Genomic DNA, 19,312 nt, shown 5'->3' with positions numbered 1-19,312 from the left:
TTTTCCTGTTCTATGAACTATCACTTTTTAAAGCAATCTTTTTTTCTATATATAAAAAATGGGGCGTAGGGCTTTGATTGCCAGAGTTTCTCGTGTTCTTTCCGTGGAGCATTATTCAAAGTGGATTATACCTGAATCTGGTACATTTAATTCTTCTCAGGTTGAAATATGTAAAAATGACTTAAGGCCAATCAGCTGCAGTCCGCCTGGAAACCTCTCAAAACAAAGTTGTGCTGTTTATCTTCAAGAGTGCACATATAGGACACAAAATAGGGACCTGTTTGTGATTTATAATGCTTTGTTTGCTATTTGAACAGAACATCTTGTTAAAGCTGTTGTCACGACTGGGCTATGAAATATCATTGGCTACTTTGGTGTTGCAACACATTGGCTTAACCAGAAAAACATTTTATTTTGACAGGCACTAATGTACAGGATTAGTTTGTACATTCTGGTTATATTCAGTATGAAAAGCTAGCCAACCACTTTCCTAACTTGCAAAATAAACATGATGTTATGATTATCTCTAAAGTCTGCACAGAATTAGAAAATAAGAAAGCTTACAGATTAACTATTAAAAAATAAATAAAAATATATAGTTGAATAAATGAATTTGAACAACATGTATTACTTCTGGTTCATTTGTCACACTGGAAATAAAAAGTTAAGTTGTTGAGTGCATCGCATTGTACGTTGATATAATATTTCACACAGAAAAGCATAGTTTGGAAAATATAGTCCCCCGGCTATTGTATGCATACAAAAAAAATGTGCATACTGGACAAGTATACAAACTGCAGCATGCTATTCCCAACATAGCCTGCTTTTAATTAGACTCATCTAGCAAGGACTGACAAGAGGTGAGAGTTAAGGCCATTGCACAGAGTCCGAAATTTTCGACCAAATTAAACAGGATAAAACAAACAAAAAAGGAAATTAAGGTTAATGTGCAAAACATGCAAATCCAGACTTGAGAAGAGTAACTGCAGTATACTTCTAGGTGAGGAAGCTCTCGGAGAATGTCTGAGGCTTTCGTTTGGTTTGGCCAGAACTTGAAAGCACGGCTCTAAAGTAAAAATATCTGAGAGGAAAAATGGCAATTCATAGTAGCAGAGGCATTTTAGCTCTGCGGATATTTTTCAAACTAATCCACGTAGACAGTGAAGCTCAGGAGGCCAAAAATACAGCATAAAAGTGAAGGAGAGGGAGGATGAGGAATTGAACACTTTCTGTATCCTTCATTGGCTTTTGATCAGTCTCATTTCTTTTGAGAGAAACCCTTTGACTGATCTATGACTTCATTTTCATCTAGCCGGGAGCTGGAATTACTCTTCCCCCCAAAAATCAATATTTATCTATTACATTTCCAAGATTTTGCTTTCCATTGTGTCTTATAGGGAACAGAGCGATTCCTTCACTGAGGGGAATTAATGTGTGTAGAATTTGACTGAATATATCCTGTGCATTTCCTCTGGATCTACAGGGATCAGATTCGATCAGGAAGGAACGGGTTGCTATTACAGACTACTCAAAACAAGCAAAAATGATCTGAGAGGGAGAGAGTGATCTAAAAATGTCAAAACGTACAAAGCCAAACCGACGCTAATTAAAAAGAAATTCACCACTAGAAATGAAAGACAAATACTCAGTCTGAGTTAAGCAAGAAGAAAGAAGGCAACATATTTAAAACAGGCTTTCTGTCACGTGCGGAATTCTCAAAGGCTGCGTGTCTCTCATAGCAACAGGCTGATATGCCATAAATGGAATCACTTTCACCAAAAGCGAAGCAATATCTGTAACATTTTCCAGTTGACCAGTCAGCCCTGACAAGCCCATTTCATATCTAGGTTGGCTCGTGTCAAAGAGATAAATATTTATGCTCAGCTGATGTTCCTTATTTATGCACTTTACAATTGTGAATAGAGATTTTCTAAAGAAAGTCAGCTCTAAACATTTATCAGTTTCCAATGACATCTATACACACCTCATATAAAATAAAGGAATAAAAAGAAAAAATATTTATAGCGATGCTTGATCTTGAAGGGTCAGACAAGTGAAAAAACTGACATAATGCTCTGCAATACAGGATTAATAATAGATGCAAACTTGAATGGTGACAAAATATATTACAATGTTATGTATATTAGGCCTACATATTACTATAACTGTACTAGTAACTAGATTTTTACATGTTCTAAATAAATTGTGGGTGATTCTTATCAGTGTTGTTATTAACTAAAACTATGAAAAATTAAGTTACTTCATTCATTGAAATAAAGCTGAAATAAAATAGGTTTACACTGAAGTACTAACATTACTAAAAATAAAATAAAAACACTAAATAGTATGCCAAAAAGCACAGTCAAAATATTAATAAATAAATAAATAAAGTAGGCATTGTTATTATTATTTTTAAAAGCATGTTTAATGTTTACTGCGCCTAGTTTAAAGAGCCTAGATGTCGCTTCAGTGCAACTCTAGGGTTTTTTTTTTTTTTGTCCAATAGTTGGAAATTGCATAATGCTCCTAAATGGGCTGCATGAGTTGACAATTATAAAAGAAGCAGGCCTACATATAGCAATAATTATTTTATTTTGTAGCTGTATATATGGATACTAACTTAAAATGTGACTTCAATTACTATTAACTGACTGAATCAATTAAAGACACATTAAAAATACATTCAAAGGAAGATATAAGACATTGTAACCGTTTTGCCCACCTTAACGGTTCCTTCTTTTAACATTGTCAACGAAAGACGTTTTATGGGGTGGATAGCAATTTCATAGCCAATGTGTTAACAGAGGCCAGCACACAATGACCTGTGAGATTGAATTTAAAGATCAATCCACGATGACGCTCATGTGCACCTGCTTTTCATACAGAGCGCCATGCAGTGTAATACACAAAAATCCATTTGGTCCAAATGTCACGGCTCTATTCTTTCCTCTCAGCACAGGGAATCAAAAAGGTTACTGGTAGAAGAAAACAGAAAATATTACATTAAATCTTATGGACACAACAGACAATATTTGGGCATTTTATAAAATTTAAACTGTAATTTTATAAACATAAAAGGGCAAAAATGTTTTTTATTTTCCACTTTCTGTTACACCCAAATAACAACTCAAACCACGGTTGCAAAATCACTCAATGAAGCCTGTATTTGAACAGAAGCCACAAAACCAACTCATACCCAAACAATACACCCAGCCGGCCTACACAAACAAATGTGGATGTTAATCTTGCTCACTTAATCTTGAGAAAAACAGGCTGTACGCCATTACAAACATTAGTAAAAATAGCATGAGGGGTTAGGACTGGAAAGTGAGATGTCTGTTTATGCTCGATGATTTCAACATTATATAACCGTTCTTACACAGAATGTCAAAAAATGCTAGGAAGTGACGATAAAGGAAACAGGAAACTCAATTTATGAAGATGAGCAGACTGAATAGTGGGTTATAGCTTCCTAATAATTCATAATACCATATAACTATTAAGCTATCAATAAGCTACACATTTAGGAGATTCGATTCTGTTTAGAGTTCAATAACACAGGCATTTGGTTGCACAGCAATTACAATAAAAAATACCACGATTTCACATCATGCTTTGTAAAAAACACTTCACAGTAATAATGCAAAGCACTAGACAGTCATTACCACACTCAAGACGCACTGTGACATAACCAGCTTCACAAACCACACATGACTCATCTGATGTTTTTTAGACACCGACTACTCAACAAAACATGGGAGAGACAGGTCTTGCAATATTTGGATGGGCTTTCATTGCCAGACCAGGGTTGCTTCTTACTGGCTCCAATTGATATGATTCGCCTAATGCATCAGTAGCAATGCAGTAGCAATGCAGAATAATCCAGTCTGATATATAAAAATTGTGCTTATCTGCAATATCACAAGATCATTCACAAAGGCAGGGCATTTTGCCATCATAACCTATTTTTGAGTACTATTCATCAAACCTTTCTCCAAACAGAACTCCCTACAGACTACAGCTGAGAACAATCCTCCCGTCTCCCAGATGATATGTGGCATATTGTATGAAAGCAGTGTCCATTTTAAAAGGGGAAAATTATATATTTTTTAATTTCACTGCATACACTGGTAAAACTGATGTGTTAGATTTACTTAAAATATATATGCACCATTTTTGCATCACACTTTTTAAGCCCAACTTGGAACAATTTTACTTAAAATAAACAAGATAATCTTTGTTATATGAACTTAAATATTTGAGTTCACTCAATATTCTTTACTTAAAACATGCAACATGATATAATCTACTAAGTAATTTCAAGTTGTGTTAACTTAACATTTAAACTAATTTATATTAAAAACATAATTAATTGAGTTGAACCAAAATAACATTTTAACTTATATTAGATCTTCAGTCATTGGTCTACTGCACTGCTACATTTCACTCAGTCATGGTTTCTACAATTTATTTAATGCAGCACTGGGAAAAAAAAAAACATGCTATTAAAGCATGTGGTTCACTTACAAAGATGTAAGTAAGCAAATAGTGTGTTATCTATTTAAGATAATATGTCCACTCAATATAATTATTACCCAAAATGAACACATAGACCTCAATACTTGGGACACAACACACAATGACGGTAACAATCAGTGGATAGTGTCTGAGTATGAATGAGTCATTTTTCAGTAGAAAATGAACTCCAGATGTCTCAAAACAGTAAGTTATTAAACCTAACAACAAAAGCAACCATAAAATAGTGTAAATACAACTCGAAAACAGTGAAAGATTTAACCTTTTTAATTATTCATGCCCCAGTGCATGATGGGAAAAACGGGATCATAACTTAAATCCTTGTAAACATAACAAATCTAAGTAAAATATACTTATAAATTCAAACTTTAATTTCTACAAGCTTAAATTGAGTAATAATATAGAATCTACTTTTTTAAATTTTTATTATTGCCTGAACTAAATTATTTAATATAGAAATTACATTTGTTTTTATGTAGTATTTACTTCAGCACAAAATCATTTTTCTCAGTGTACATTGTCTCTTCTAAGATTAAAATGACAAAAAGTCCTCTTGATATAATACAATGACTATATTTATTTATTCTTTGTGCTTTCTGCCAATATTATAAATAAAGAAATAAATTAAACAAAAATTAAATTAAATATATAAAAAAAGGAATAATTTGCCATTCTAAACCTACAGCTATCATTTGGGAAAAAATGCTTCATTAACTCCAGGCTGACCTCTAATCTACATAGTGTTAAACAGTGACATATTTACAAAAACACACATATTTTTACACCTATTGTAGTTAAATTTGATTTGACATCAGGTTGTGCAGAATTAACATGAAAAAAGTAAGTAAATACATAATCAATTAAAAGAAAAAATCTAATTCAATGTGTGGAATTATCTATAATTACTTTATAATTATTATTTTCAGTTTTACACACATTATTGCATAACTATGCACGAATAGGAGCAGTGGCATTCAGAGCAAAAGAGCTCCAGATACTGATATAAAAGTTTCTGTATACATTTAGCTGTGCAGTGACGCAAAATGTAGGCCATATTAAACTAAAGTCTTGTAAATGTTACTATTATAGAAGAAAATGTTAGATTACCTTATCAAATGGGCCAAGGCCAACATATACAGTACTAACAGTCACTGGTCATGTTTAAACTATCACATGAAGCATTTCCAACAGCCACGAATCACTACTTTGAAGTCTAACGCCAAAATTATGCAACTGAGTTTTGTAATTATGAATAGGCCAGGGCTGAATGCTACAATCGCAGTATATAACATTCTATTTTAATTATAGCTATTGGGTAAACAAATAAACATAATAAAAAACCTAAACCTTAAACCTCTGAAAATAACTTTGAAGATGTGACCTCAATATGCTATGATCTAAAAGTGACTCTTGACCTACCTTTTGACTCTTTTGATGCTCCAGCGAAGCATTGTGGGATATCTGTATCACAGAGTTCGTGCAGTACTGGCACACGTCATCACAGGCTTGCTGGAAAGGTCAACCGCTGTGATAATCTGCAAGACGGCTAGACACTGCATTCAAGCTGTTACCATGACCTCAATATTTAGACATGACTGCAGACAAACAGTGAATGTGTGCTTCTATGAAAGTGTTTGCATGAATCGAAAAATACGTATCAAATACAACAAAAAAATTCAATGTGAATTCAATAAATACAGAAATTTAACTAGATTTTGACATTCTGAAGAAAATTGTTTGTTCTGGATGGTTACACAAGTTTGATCATTTATGTACAGTCAAATAAATCAAAACACAGAAAATAAATATTGATTGGAATTATTTTATGAATTGTAAATATTAAGTTATTTTACAATCTTACCTGCATATTAACTTAAAGCTTCGACTAAGAAAAAATTCATTATATAATTTACAAATCAATTGGTTAAGCAACAAGATGAACAATGCACCAACATTACAGTAATATTAATACTTATGTCTGATTTAATTTTCAATACAATCGATAATTGGAATGCAAGTTGCACCGGTTGCATTTGACCACTGAATTCCCTGATTGGCCAATCAGAATCAATCATTCTTTATAGTACTAAATAGTATTTTATAATCAAAATAACTCATTTCTGGTTTCAGTGCTATTAATTTAAATGCATAGAGCATGCTCTTGTTTTCAGGGAGATCCATGTAATTTATGCAGTGTCATGCATGCAATAACATCGGACCAAAGGGGTACTTGGGTCAAACCCGAAATTACTTGACGTGAGTATCCATAATATCAATTAATTTTGCTGCTGCCATGGCAACAAATGAGCAGTTTTGGTTTTATAACTACAATATTACATTTACAAAAAGGACCAGAGGGCTTCGGATTGAGACTAAGACAAATGGCGTTGCTGTTGGCTGCAGAAGTGGATCTGATCTGAGTGATGTTGCTTTGCTAAGGACTGGGTTATTAATAGAGAGGAACTGTGACAGAAACAAAATGTTCCTTTGACATGAATAAAAAAAGGTTAAATGAGAAGCCGGTGGTGGGCGAGGAAGTGGCCTGTCCAAGCGGATTACGTAAAAATTTACTGTATGATAGTGTTGAAAAAAATCCATCAGGAATAATATCACACATATGGATTTGAGGAGTTATTGTTTGCTGAAAACTAAGACAAAGAAACAAAAGGGGAGACAAGGGTTGAGTTATCACATAGTGCATGAAGAGACAGTAGGTCCTGCTTTTGTATTCTCCAGTACAAACAATGTAGGGGAGAGAGGGGTAAGCTGTGCCACTTTCACATAAGCCATCCCATAGACAAGAAAAAAAGCAAAAAAAAAAAAAAAATAGAAAATATAGAAATATAAATTCAAGAAAAAATTCCAGCTGCCATGTAGAAAGTTTACTTTACTTTGTAAAACAAAATGTATAAAACTCCAAAATCCAAACAAAACAAAGCAAAAAGAAAAACAAAACAACAGAATGACAAAACAACAAAAAAGATAATACTATGACATACAAACAAAACAAAAACTAAGCAAAAAATCTTAAATGTATAAAACTCTGACATACAAAAAAACAAAGAAAAACAAAAAGCAAAGCAAAATTGAAAAAATAAAATAAGCAAAGTAAAACAAAACAAAACAACAAAACAAAAGAATGACACAAACAACAAAGATAATACATTGACATACAAAGCAAAGCAAAAAACCTTAACTGACATCCAAACAAAACAAACAAAAAAAAAAGAAAAAAAAAAAAGACAAAAACAAAAAAAGTTACTTTGACATACAATTAAAACAAAAACAACCCAAAGCAAAAAGGAAGACAAAAATAAAGCAAAGCAAAACAAAAGAATGACGAAAACAATCAAAAACTAACACTTTGACATACAAACAACAAAAACAATTCCTTCTAATTATAGGCCAATGAATCACTATGAGAACAAAAAGACTCAGAGAACATTTAAAACAATCAATTTCAAGTCAAGAAAAATGACTTTGCTTGTATTCAACAAGTAAACAGCGCCAGACAGTCTGTCCCTCGTTTCTTCATGAGCTCCAAAACTGTAATGTAAGATCAGTTTGAAAAGCCAAAAATGTCTCCAAGACTATACTAAATAGTCTTAAAATCACCACTGAGCTCCTCAGACACATTTCACAAGAAAAGAATGGTAAGCACGCCAGTGTTTAATGCATCAGTCCTCGCGCATGAAATGCTCCAAAAGCAGAGGGATTGTCAGGGTCAACAGCACGTGTTGTTCTACCAGGGCCTTGTGTTTTAGTGCGTTAATGCACCATTTCCAAAACAGAAACAAGAGACCGGTGACTGTGTTTGACAATGAGGTACACCATAGTGAAATCGCAAATCATTCAGCCACTCTTTTAGTTGGTGTTGATTTAAGGTAAGATGCAAGTTTCAACCAAACAACATCCAACACGTGCTTGTGCACTGAACAAACAGCATAAACAGTACAAATGAATCACCAATGGCAAGAGAAAAGGCTGAGATTTCAAGTGGACATGCATGTAAATACATAGCAATATGTTAATGTACAAAATGTATAAATGTACAAAAAAAGTAAATGTACAAAAAAAAAAAAAGTTTATGTTCTACCTGCCATGCAGAAAATGTACTTTGATCTGCAAACAAAAGCACCAAAACAAAAAGAACAAAACAAATAAAAAAAGACTGAACAAAAGAAAAAAAGCATATGAAAAACAAATATTAAAAAAGCACAGCACAAAACAAAACAACAAACAGCAACATGCACTTCCACTTTAAACGCATCCTTTAATCTTGGTATTATTTTTGAATTATTTGCCCTGTTTATGGATGCCACAATGGATGCTGTTTGGTTGGAATTTACCTTAAATCAACAACTGCAAGAGCAAGGCATCAGATTTGTAGATATTTTGGAGAATCACGATGTGTTATTCGTGCATAGAGCCACAGTACATTTCTGAGCATAATTCAAACTTATTCAGTCACTGAAACACATTTTGCTTCCTCCATTTCTTAGACACTAAAAGGAAGGTCTGAAGTGCTTGAGTATTAAAAATGTATGCTTAGATCTCCTTCACGAGTGCAGATACATGAACCAGAGCAACATTACAAGCTAAAAGGTCTTTATTATAAGAAACCACAAAAAACTTTGGAACACTTTGCTGCTTTCATTTCAGAATCACAAAAAAGACACAGGCAGATCTTGTTCTTGACTTTCAAAAATAACAGTGTGAATCGTGTATCATAGTGACGTCACCAGAACATAATAACAGACAAGACTCCTGAAAAATGACTTACAGACTGAGCTGAAGTCTAAACAAGAACCTGTTCACTAGATTTTGGAGATTCTTTCCTGTACAAAACTCCTAGAAAGGAAGTAAAAAAATTCAAAGCACATGATAAAACTTACAGTAGTGATCCATTTGCCATTAAATTAATGCCATGCATTTGGAAGTAACACCTACAGCACTTTAAAAATGATATTTACTGTGCTTATTTGAGCAGACGTGCAAACAAAATCAAATCAGAACAAAAAAAAACAAACAAAAATAAAATGAAAAACAACAGCACAAAACAAAAACACAAAAACAAAAGGAAAACAAAATCAAAGCAAAACAAATCAAACTGGACAGCACAAAACCAAAACAGATGTTTATTGCACTTATATGAACAGGCACATGCAACAAAACAAAAGCGAAGCAAAACTAAACAAAAACAAAAAACTAATTAAAAAGAAAAGGACAGCACAAAACAAAATCACCGAACTAAACAAAAACTCCAAAACAAAAGAAAACTAAATTCAAAAGGAAAACAAACAAAAAAGACGTCACAAAACAAAACCCCAAACACAAAAGATATTTAATGCACTTAAATGAACAGACACAGGCTTGCAGGGACAGATCTCAAATTGTGTCACCAAACTGAGAAAGCATTGAGGTCAGCGAGCCCTCGTTGGCCTTAGCATCAGCCACCCCGTCCCCTTTCAACTCCAGTTACGGAGCAATTAAACAGGGCAGCCCTCCAGAAGAAGCATGCCAGAGACTCAGATAAGACCTGATTTACTGCCCAGTAGTCAAAAGGTAAGCCAGAGAACACGGAAATGTTATGTATTTCATTTTTCCCATTACTGCTTCTGTTCTCCTTAAGAAACCTAAAAGTACATGATGCTTATGGACGTCTTTGCTCTGGAGATCTGGCATGTGGAGGAAGAACAATCCATCATCAAGAACAAAATATAAGGTTTAAAAGTGCAGGGTAACATTTTATTACTTATAAAAATATCCTTCTTAATGCAGGGAAAAAATAGAACTCCAACTTTTTATTTAATACAAATATTTTCTTTAGACATTATAGGATCAGCATAACAATGGGCAAAAACAGATTTATTTTTAATTAATTTTAGAAAGCATTTCACAGATTTGATTATTATTAGTAATTAGAAATACGATTTTAAATTTTAGAAATAATTTTAATTCTGAATTACTTTTTTTTTTTTTAAACATATATTTCTGATTTATTTAACGACAATTTAATTTTTCTAATCCTAAAACTTTATTTTGAATTAATTTATTTTAAGATTATTTTCAAATTTAGATTAGGTTATGAATCCCAGATTTTCACTGTGGTCTCAGTCTGTAACCCTGCTACAATCCATCAAAAACACACTGAAACACATTGACCATGAATGGTATTCTGAATCCTCAACCACCTGCCAACAGAATGTAAGGCGGGAGAGAGAACAATCAGCAGAGAATCTGGCATCAGCTTCGAGCAAACGTGAAAAGATGAGGTGCAAATTGCGAAAATTGAGCCAAGTATTCAACCGGGTAATTGCTGGCAGTTTCAGAAATTAGATGTTGTTGCATCAGCTGCAACTGAGTGATCCAAATGTCTGTTTTGAAACCGTAAATGGACACTGTTTAGCATGCAGTGATGATAGAGGGCAAAATAAAGGTGAAAACAACAATGCATGAATTTCTTATCCGACATAAGTAACATCATACGAGTCTAAACATAGACAGGGTCAGCGCTCTCATCACCACCTGCATTCGATGGCCTACTTTATGAAATAACAACAAAAAGCAGTGTGCTGCCACCATGTGGCCAACTGAACTTTCATATTTCATACAGGACAGCAGGAACACTGATACTTTACTACAGACATTTCTGACTTTACCATGACCTGGAAATCAGTTTTCAAACTCCCTTATATTTCCAGGATTTTCATGAATGTGGGAACCAAGGCAATAACTATTAACAAATACTCTAAACATTAATTAACAAATATAGACCTAATAATACTTAAATATACCCATATTCCGATAAAAACCTACGACTGATGTTACAACGACTCTCTCTAACAGACTTCAATTCCAGACTTAAACTCTAGCATTGGATTCAATGCATGTGAGACTTGAGCGATCAGCAATGTTCCAGAAGAGGGCAGTGTTGACCAGAGCATGAACAGTTAAAACGAATCACTGCAAATCACTGAGCTTTTATTAATTCACATGCAAAATATAATATTGACCAGTGTAACAGAGTTAGAAACAATTACACCACTAAATTGATCTAACAGTAAAAGTTTAAGACAAGCAGACAAAAAAAAAAAAAATTATATATATATATATATTTGCATTAAGTATTGCAGAGTAGGCAATAATTAAAACATTCAGTATATATAAATACCAGTTTTCCCTTTTGTTCCAGTGTATAACAGAGCAAAATCTCATGCAAACCAAAAAATCATATTGCACTAAATTATTTCATATTAAAAATGTGCATTGCAAAAATAGCATTGCTTATATAGTGATGTATATTCAGAGTTGGTGACTAGATAAATATTCTGTTACTATACATGATGTTTTTGTGTGTGTGTATCTTTTGTTAGATTTTGACCATTATTGGTGATAACTGAGTGATTCTGCATTGAATTACACTTTAAATAGTAAGACATCTCAGTATAAAAACCTTTAAAATGTGAACAGTAAATGCTTAAATGCTTAAAAGCAATAAGCCTGCATTGCACCATATTCTTTGGCATATGGAAAAAAATGCAGTATTGCATTGAATTCATCCTAAATCACCTCTGCTCCTTCCATCTGTGGGCAGATCTTTCAGCTGTTTTCAGAACATGAACCTCCTCACAGTATGACGCAGCTTGATCCTGAAGACTCCTGTGGTCTGCATTAACAATGTGAGCATTATTATGCTATTCAAATTTCTATTGCAGGTACATGTTTTATATATACACACAGCATAAAAAGACTTTCTTCAGACCATCAAAGGCAATCGTCACAGAAGCTGTGTATTGCAAATGTTAGGTAAATAATGTACTGGTTAAGACAACAGAGATGGAACAGTATTGTTCTATCAGAGTCTGATAACATGAAATGATGCAGTAAAACTACCTCGCAGCAGGAGCTTCATTAGACTTCTGCCTCTTGGTGGCGCTGTAGCCGCTTTCCCCTGTTGAAGGGATGGAGCTGCTGCTATGACCCTCTCTGTGTTCCCGAACCTCTTCATCCAACATCTGCATTAGAGAAACCAAAGATGTTTAAGTGCATGAAAAGTGAAAACATATACAATATAAATTAATATAAATAAAAATTATATAACATTTAAATAAGTATAAATTATATGATTAGATTAACAATGAAAACTGATTTTTGTAATGAATTTATATTAATTCTAAAATTTCACAATTTTGTTTAAACGATTAGTGGCCTAGAAATAATGAATTTTGCATTATTACATTATTTATTTCCATATTCTTTTTTCCCACACTATTTATAAATATTTGATATTTCTTCCTTTATAAACAACAGTGTATTTTCCAATATATATATATATATATATATATATATATATATATATATATATATATATATATATATATATATATATATATATATATATATATATAAAAATTAGATTAAGAACAGTGGCGTACAAAAGTCTGAAAATCAGGGAAATCTGAAAATTTTGTTCAACCAAAAATGAACATTTTTTTTTTCATTTACTCACCCTCCAGTTGTTCCAAACCTTTAAGAGTTTATTTCTTCTGTTGAGCACAAGCATACACACACACACACAAAACTATACATTTTATACATACAATATATTTTATACTTAACTATATGCTATACACTATATATTTTGAAGAATGCTGGTAACCAACAAGGCTGGTGACCAGTTGACGGTAGCCATTGACTTCTAGAGTATGGGAAAAATACTAGTCAATGGCTACCATCAACTGATTGGTTACCAGCATTCTACAAAATATCTTATTTTGTGCTCAACAAAATAAAGAAACATACAGGTTTGGAACAACTAGAGGGTGAGTAAATGATGACAAAATTTTCATTTTTAGGTGATTTATCCCTTCAAACCAGGAAAAAAATAATATGTTTTAGGATTTCAAACATACATAAATATTAAATTACATACATATCATTAAATTAGAAAAATTACATATTTATAAAAAAAAAGAAAGCCTCAGACTTTAGAATAGCCTATGCATAATTTAATTGACTAATAACATTAGTTAAGAACTTTAACATTAATTGTAATTAAACTTGAAGCAACAACCCACCATGGTTCTTTTTATTCCACGTGTTTGCTGCAGCTCTGGAGTGTTCTGACTGTCTGGAACTGATCTGATTGGCTTCCTACGCAGCTCGTCTCTCCTGTGCACCGCTGTATTCTTTGACTTCAGCTGCCTGGGATGGAAAACGAGACCATCTGTCATCAACTGAACCAGGGAAGACATTAAGATCAGTCATTTAAACAGGAATCAAGAAGCTGGAGTATGAAACTACATCATTAGCTCCTCTTTCATGTCATACCTGATGCTAATCTTGACATTTTAATACAGATGACAAACTCAGACCACCTCTTCAAGCTCCAACTCGTGTTACACTGAGACGTGTTATATTTGTACCTTGTATAAAAAATGTTCCAGCTCATGACTGCGGTTTTGAGATGAAATCCAAAAAAGTATCAACTACTTTCACAAACTGAATTTGAACATGTTATTTGCATTTTTAGCTATTTTTTGGTATGACTGTGTATAATTTTGCTGCGTTAGAGGTATAGTTTAGCCAAAAATATTTTTTTAAATGACCTTTAACCACAAAAAATATAAATATAAAGCAGCTTAATTTCCCCCCTTAAAATGTATAAAGTATGTGGGGCTGAAATTACAGGACAAAATAACACTACTTGTTATAAAAAAAAAAAAATTATTTAACATTTAAATTATAATTTAGACACACATATGAATTGTAGGGTTAAGAAAGTGGCATAAAAAATGTGTCCAACAGAAACAAAAAAGTATGAGAAATATAAAAAAAAAGTAAAAATAAATAAATAAAATAATGCATATTACATGCATTATTGATTAATGCAAAAAATAAAATATAAATAAACAGATATTTTCACTATGGTATTTGACTCGTGGACCAAGAGTACATAATCTTTTTATGATTCAATATCAATCAGTAGAAGAATGATAATTCAAAAAGTCTTAAAAAGAAAAATAAAAATATTAAAAAAAGGAATAAAAACAACACACCGTCTTAATATTATCATTATTAGTTAGTCTTTCTTTTAATATTATTTTAAGAAAGAAAGAAAATGAGAGAAAGTGACAAGTGTTTGAATCCGGGAAAGAGTAACTAAATCAAAACTAGGAGAATACACAGCAACTCAAAAATGTTCTGAATTATAGTCCTCTAAAACACACTGATCATTTTTGATCCAACACAGGAGACACTGTGTCTATAGCGCAGGATATTTGTGTGTGTTTTTTTCTGATGACATGAAAGGGAAGTATTTGGTTTGTATAGGAGACGTCTATCTGACCATAGAGTTGAGCGGATCTGCCTTGATATGAGATGCTCAGTTTTGTCATAAGGCTCCAGCCGCTTTCACCTCATGTCATCGAAACCATCGATTGCAAACTGATTGAGTCCCCTGGCCAACAACTAGTATTGGTGTGTATCTGCATATATGTGTGTGTGAAACCTAAACCACGTTCATCTCGTATAACAATATTCCTCAATGAGAAAAAAACCCATCACAAATATTACAATTAAAACCACTCAGATGGAAAATATATTATACTAACTTATTTGAATCCCCGATTTAGTGATGCTGATTTCTAGGCATATGGCAAAGGAAATTGGAGGGAATGATGTGCTCTTAAGTTTCAGACGGCCTTAAGGGCCTCGATATGTTTGTGATCTTGCTTCAAGTCAATAATCAGTGGCATTAAGATTACTGGTATGCAACAACTGAAAATAAGCTCATGGATTGTATTTCCCAACCACAAGCAATAGCAAAAACATAATACTGTATCAATAACGGGAATCTGATAGCATTTCATGAAAGGAAACGATTACATTTGCATTACAGATAATCATGGAGGGGAACGAATAGAATCAGCAAGGCAATTTTAAGTCATGTGACACGGATCGGTGACATGGCTTGTGTCAAATATGAAGGTAATTAAAAAAGGACACAAGAGTAATGGATCCCACAATTAAAGGGGGCAAATGATGATACATTTTGCTTGATCTTTTGAAATACCATAAAACTCTATTAAACATTCAATTAAACAGTTGAGTCAACAAATTGTATTTAAACATACTGTTTAAACTTTCAGAACTCAAAGAGCATTCATTGAAACTAAACTGCAATAATGACTGTTTGAGGCCTTGTGTAGCACCTACAGCTCTGCAAACCCAGGAGTTTAAGATTTATATTTAAGATGCTCCCTGATTTTTTTCAGTCCAATCTTAACAGTTTATGCGCAGATTGTTTTGTGAACCTGTTCTATTAAACGTGTTGAAGGATTGGATGCTTAAAAATTATATTGGGCCTGCGAGCAAGTAATAAATGAGTGAAGCAAAGTAATATAATAAAAAAGGACTTGTTTAATTATACATGTCAGAGAGGAGGAAAACAGCCTAAGAATAATGGAAAACTTAAATTAGGTTTCTGGACCTCAAGGAAAAAAAATAAAATAAAATGAGGACAAAATGTATACTGAACATACATCTGTCTCTTAGGCATAACGGTCAACACATGACGCATTTTAATGAACAATTCACATTATTAAAGCAATGACTTGAATACACCACTTCTATGTAATTTTCTAAATTAAAAATAATTTAGATTTTTTTTTAAGGCAGCAAACAGTCAAAAATGTCAAGGTAATACAGCTGTCTAGATAATATAAAAAGTTGAATTCAAAGAAAACAAAAAGAATATACATGCATTTTAAAAAATAAAAATAAAAATGAGGGTAAAATGTATAATATGCATGTGATAATTTTTTTAAATGTTTAAATATTAAAATAATAATAATAATAATGATTACTAATAAAAATAATAATTAAAGGGTAGGACTTACAGAAAAATACACAATCATCAGAATATTAATTACAAAATGTCCAAAAAAAAAAAAGTACCGGACTCCATTTTACAAGTAGAACAGCTTTCTTTTTCCCAAACACATAGTGTTCCCCCTCATACAGTAGCAATCACCTCTGACCTCAGCCACCACAACCTGTCCAGCTCGGTCTCTAATTGTGCTCCCCTGGGCCTGTAGGTTGGGCAGAAGGCCACATGTGAGGAGCTCTCCACTATGAAGATGGCATGAGGTGACAGTCTGTCCCTCCCAATCACTCAGACAGTGCTAAACTAATTAGCCTAGCCTTGAGAGCTGGGACTGTCCCCTGTGACGAGCTCGCCCCATGTCAACCATCGCCCTGCCCTCAGGTCCTATGAGAGAGTAACGGGCACTGATGTTATGCTAACACTGACTACAGCGTAAAAGGCTGATGATTATGAGCTGTGTTGATGTTTTAACTTCAAAACCTAGGTGGAGTGACTTTTTAGGGCTGGTCACCTAAAAAGTTTAGTTTTTTTTAGGAGCTGATTTTTGAGTATGCCCGTGTAGACAGATCAACTCACCCAACAGTCAAGCAGAGGCTACGGTACCAATCGTTAATGTCCCCCTGATCATCGGACATTAAAAGCAGTTTGGCCCTGGCGAAGGTCAACTAGAAGAGAGAAAATATTCAGTTAGAGGAGGAGATTGAGAGTTTATGTATGATAGAAACTGGTGAAGGATACTGAAAAGCAGTGATTTTGGTGGGACCATTTGTCGACTGATCAAACATTTGTCTCTTAGGCATAAGGATCAATGAAAGATGCTCATATCATATAATAATTTATCCAGAAATGCATTAAAAATGCAATACACCTCTTCTATGATGGCCATGATTTTTAATTTCTCAATTAAAAATAACTTTTGATAAACTCAAGCACAATATCAGGTAAGTCCTGATATTATAATGAAGAAAAAAAAAAAGCTTCATTAAAAGAATTACAATTTTTAAAAAGTTGGCCTTATGTATTTTAACAAAACTCCTCAATATTTGAAAAATGTTTGTCAACCACATGAAAGTCAAGTCAACACACATGCAGAACGAAAGGTTTACAATACCATACACACACACACACACAGTATCTCACAGAAGTGAGTACACCCCTCACATTTTTGTAAATATTTTATTATATCTTTTCATGTGACAACACTGAAGAAATGACACTTTGCTACAATGTAAAGTAGCGAGTGTACAGCTTGTATAACAGTGTAAATTTGCTGTCCCCTCAAAATAACTCAACACACATCCATTAATGTCTAAACCGCTGGCCACAAAAGTGAGTACACCCCAGGGCTCGCAAAATTTCAAAATCCCTGGTAGCCCTTCGGGCAGGTACTCTTCAGATTTTGGTAGCCCGAAAATTAATTTAACTAGCCCAAATTAAAAAATTACTATTTTATTTGATTTTTTAAAAAAAATTTAAATATAGAAAATCAGATAGGAGTTTAAATGTCAATCAAAAATATTTTCAATACACAAATATCAACTAATATGAAGGAAGGAATTTTATTTCACTATTTACATGGTATCTGCAGAATTTAAAAAAATATATTTAAGGAAATTTATGACCCATTTTAAGAGCTGCATAAGTAAAATGAACACAGAATGAGCGGGGTTGGACAATGTCTATGGTAACATACAGTTTTGAGCCATAAAATTAGATGATTTACAGTTCAGATACAGGTTTTCACAAAAACAAAAATCTTATACAACAGTGTTTCAGGCTATAGACAGTTTTTATGAAAAGGGATAAATCAAGCATATAAATTATGTTAATTTAAAACGTATAAATATTACTGTCTTAATTGTTTAGATTTTTAGAAGGCACATCGATTTCTTTCTCATTTACAACTCTGTGTTTGATGCGTAAAAACATGAGTTGATATTTGCATTGATCTGACCATAAACAATAAGAAAGGCTATTTGGAAATGCAAATTCATTCTCTGCCATGAAGTGGCGCTTTAGGAGCGCTGAAATATTGCGGTTTCCCCGGAAACGCTGTACACAAAGCAGCTCCGCGCTCATAAACGCTGCTTTATCAGGAATTATAGGTAAAATGAAATTAAAATGCCAACGACACGTTTCTGAGGACAGTCAGTTACCTTCAGATACATTCACATAAAGACATCCGCGCCGCGTTTTGACTTGATTTATTCAATGACATCGTTGCCTTTTGAAGTTTAATCCTGCTGTATCGCGACTCATGTCTTTCCGTCCCCAACTGTAAGACCTCTTGAAATTATAATTAAGACATTTCTTATACCATTTAATGCATTTAAAACTTTTTATGGCCTTAATTTTGATACAACTCACTTTCAGAGTTTTTAAGGACCCGCGGGAGATCTGTATTCAAGGTAGCCCGTTGGGCAGGGCAGTGATATATTTTGGCAGCCCGACTGGAAAACACAATAGCCCCGGGACGTCGGGCTAGCGATTTTGCGAGCCCTGTACCCCTAAGTGAAAATGTCCAAATTGGGCCCAATTAGCCATTTTCTCTCCCCGGTGTCATGTGACTCGTTAGTGTTACAAGGTCTCAGGTGTGAATGGGGAGCAGGTGTGTTAAATTTGGTGTTATCGCTCTCACTCTCATACTGGTCACTGGAAGTTCAACATGGCACCTCATGGCAAAGAACTCTCTGAGGATCTGAAAAAAAGAATTGTTGCTCTACATAACGATGGTGTAGTAGGCTATAAGAAGATTGCCAAGACCCTGAAACTGAGCTGCAGCACGGTGGCCAAGACCATACAGCAGTTTAACAGGACAGGTTCCACCCAGAACAGGCCTCGCCATGGTCGACCAAAGAAGTTGAGTGCACGTGCTCAGCGTCATAT

General features: G+C 33.6%; 1 protein-coding gene across 1 annotated transcript in view; it reads right to left on the bottom strand.

Annotated features, from left to right (window-relative positions):
* Positions 1 to 11,372: 11,372 nt before the first annotated feature.
* Positions 11,373 to 19,312, bottom strand: part of arhgef39 (Rho guanine nucleotide exchange factor (GEF) 39) — a 46,151-nt gene continuing 38,211 nt past the window's right edge. The window contains 4 exon segments of the mRNA XM_058774092.1: positions 11,373 to 12,205; positions 12,433 to 12,554; positions 13,617 to 13,743; positions 17,003 to 17,091. Coding sequence (XP_058630075.1) covers positions 12,166 to 12,205; positions 12,433 to 12,554; positions 13,617 to 13,743; positions 17,003 to 17,091 — 378 coding nt within the window. The 3' untranslated portion in view covers positions 11,373 to 12,165.

This window comes from Onychostoma macrolepis, chromosome 04, assembly GCF_012432095.1.
Source record: "Onychostoma macrolepis isolate SWU-2019 chromosome 04, ASM1243209v1, whole genome shotgun sequence".
NCBI classification, from domain to species: domain Eukaryota; kingdom Metazoa; phylum Chordata; class Actinopteri; order Cypriniformes; family Cyprinidae; genus Onychostoma; species Onychostoma macrolepis.
This window is presented reverse-complemented; position numbering and strand designations above follow the sequence as displayed.